The sequence below is a fragment of the Buceros rhinoceros genome, unplaced genomic scaffold, assembly GCF_000710305.1.
Source record: "Buceros rhinoceros silvestris isolate BGI_N320 unplaced genomic scaffold, ASM71030v1 scaffold25740, whole genome shotgun sequence".
Taxonomy (NCBI): Eukaryota; Metazoa; Chordata; class Aves; order Bucerotiformes; family Bucerotidae; genus Buceros; species Buceros rhinoceros.
This window is the reverse complement of record NW_010389408.1, coordinates 3,696-6,165: the sequence shown is the minus strand read 5'-3', so window position 1 is coordinate 6,165 and position 2,470 is coordinate 3,696. Positions and strand designations below refer to the sequence as shown.

General features: G+C 57.1%; 1 protein-coding gene across 1 annotated transcript in view; it reads right to left on the bottom strand.

Annotated features, from left to right (window-relative positions):
* FRAS1 (Fraser extracellular matrix complex subunit 1) overlaps window positions 1–2,470 on the bottom strand; it is a gene marked incomplete at both ends in the record, with an annotated part of 49,120 nt that overhangs the window by 42,958 nt on the left and 3,692 nt on the right. The window contains 2 exons of the mRNA XM_010134267.1: window positions 33–160; window positions 1,554–1,697. Of these exons, the coding sequence (XP_010132569.1) occupies window positions 33–160; window positions 1,554–1,697 (272 nt within the window). The remainder of the gene's footprint in view (window positions 1–32; window positions 161–1,553; window positions 1,698–2,470) is intronic.

The following is a 2,470-nucleotide window of genomic DNA, read 5'->3' as shown; positions in this document are numbered from 1 at the left end:
TCGAATGACCCCCTCTCCCCTGTGCTTCTGGCCCTGCTACTGGGGAAGTAGCCGCTCGGGCACTCGGCGAGGCACCTCCCCTCGTGCAGCAAGCTCCCCGGCGCGCAGGTCAGACAGCCGGGCTGCTCCCCGGAGCACGTCTCGCAGAACCACTCGCAAGCTGCCAAGGGGGGACGAGCTCGTGACTGAAACGCACTCGACACACCGGACAGCGCCACCGACCTGGCCACGCGGATGAAACCAACCCAGGCCTCGCCCTTCCTCTGTCAGAAAGGCACCTTTGAACGCCCCTCTCCAGCACAAGGGACCCTTCACGCTTCCCTGGAGGAAGGAGCGACGTTCGGGGAGGTCGATGTGTGAGCGCCGACAGGTACTCACTGACCTGCGCCCCGCCACTGGAGGAAGGAGCGACGTTCGGGGAGGTCGATGTGTGAGCGCCGACAGGTACTCACTGACCTGTGCCCCGCCAGCGGCTCTGAGGACACACCGATGCCAGCGCTGGGTCCACACCAGCACCCCCTCCTCCCCCAGCTCAACCCCACAGGGTCGCGCGGTGGGTTTCTCCTGCCTGCAAGCAGGCAGCTCCCTTCGGAACCCTTTCACGTAGGAGAAGCACCGCAGGGATCTTTACCTACCTTTGTTATCAGACTGTCCAGGAAGGAGAAGACAGGGGAAAAGTTGATCCAAAAAATTGTAATTTCCTCCCCCTCTCCCTTTTCTTCAAACTGAACTTCTAAGCGTACAAACGCATCTACGATCGAGGACGATACTGCTTCTTATCACCTCCTGCGGTCTATATTCTCCCGGGCACCTCAGAGCCCACTGAAACTCTGCTGTCCCTACGTCCCGCTGCCGCTGCTGCAGCCGGGGGGAGGGCCAAGCATTTTACTGACCCCATTTTTGTGTCTTTCCAGCTGTCAGCCTGCCTCCCTTCAACGGCCGGCGGCTCTCCAGATGGGTATCAAAATGCTCGGCTTTGGTGCAAGATGAAAGGCCTGAACCCTGGAGGAGCAGCTATGTGGTGTGGAGAGATAGCTGGCAATAAAAATCCAAATCACGGCCGTCATCTGAGGGTGTTTTTCCCCCACCTCGTTATCTGTCTGACTTAGGTCTTCTCCTTCCCTCCAGGTGCCTCCTCCCCTTTCCTCAGCAAACCTCCCCAGCTCGCGGGTCTCATCTCTTGGGCAGGAATTAGCTGCTGCGATGCTGAATTATAATCAAATTTACAGAAACCTGCTGGCAAAGGCCGTTTTTCTTTCCGCCAACAAATGGATTTGTCAAGCCCTCAGAAACGACTCAAGCTCTCAAGCTCTTCGGCAAGGGGAAAAAAAACCTTAAACCTTTCAGCATCTGATTAGCTGAAATGAATTAATAATCTCACAAACAAACAGCAGCTTTCCTCACCCCATAGTTATGCGCAAGGTGCATCTGGCTTCCGAGACACGAATAAAACCGCAGCCGCTGGGCGGCTAAATGAAATATCGATTGTTTTGGGGTTTTTTTCAGAGCTTTTCTCAAACTTCTTGCAAGCGGAGGAGAAAAGGGGTATTTACCGCTGCAGATTCCGTCCTTGGGATAAAAGCCCCGGCCGCAGGCGGCCACGCAGAGCCCAGCTTCCAGCACGCGGGACGGGTCTTTGCAGGACAAACAGTTGTTCTCGGCAGCACCCCAGCACGAGGAGCAGGACTCGTGACAAGCTGCGGGGAAGAAAGGCGCGGGGTTAACGAGCGACTTGCAGTCGCCCCTGTAAAATGAAGAGTGTGCAGTAATTCGCTTTTTCGGAAAGTCCCGCGGCGGGGGAAAGCCAGCCCGCTGCGGCTGCTGTTTACGGAACCTGTGCTGCAGCCACCCGGTAAATCCTGCGCTACCGGGGCTTGCAGGAGCTGTGCAAAGTACAGTTCTTTGAGCTGTCGGACTTTTTCTTCTCCATCACGCCCAAATACGTTCCGAAGATGTTCTTAAATTTATGATTTCACAATAAGGCAGTTACCTGCTTGTGCTGCTAGACCACGGCAGGGGAGAGAGAGGAAAGCGACAGGAAAGAGATCCCCTGGACACCAAGCACCTGGAGCAGGCCCCAGCGACTCCTCCGACAGAGCCCTTTCTGTATGCGAGGTGGCAAGCGCCTCCAGGAGCTCTCGGCTGCCAGCCTCCAGCTGACAAACACGCACAGCCTGATTCATGCTCCTACAGAAACAATCCTTCACCTCTCATGCTTGCAGCGACAGGCACCGGGCAATTCATTTTCACGTGTCTGGAGGGCTTCTCTGTCACAAGTCCAGCAGCTACTAAATCCCAGCGCTCTGGGATCCCACTCTGTTTGCCAGCCGGCGGTACAACCGCAGCTGGAACCGTAAGCAGCGGACGCCCCAGTCCGCAGGACGGGGGTTGCCGGCAGAGCAGCCCCAAGCCAGCCCTGCCCGGGGGTTACGCACGCTCCGCTGCAGCACTGGAGCTTCGGCTCCTCCAG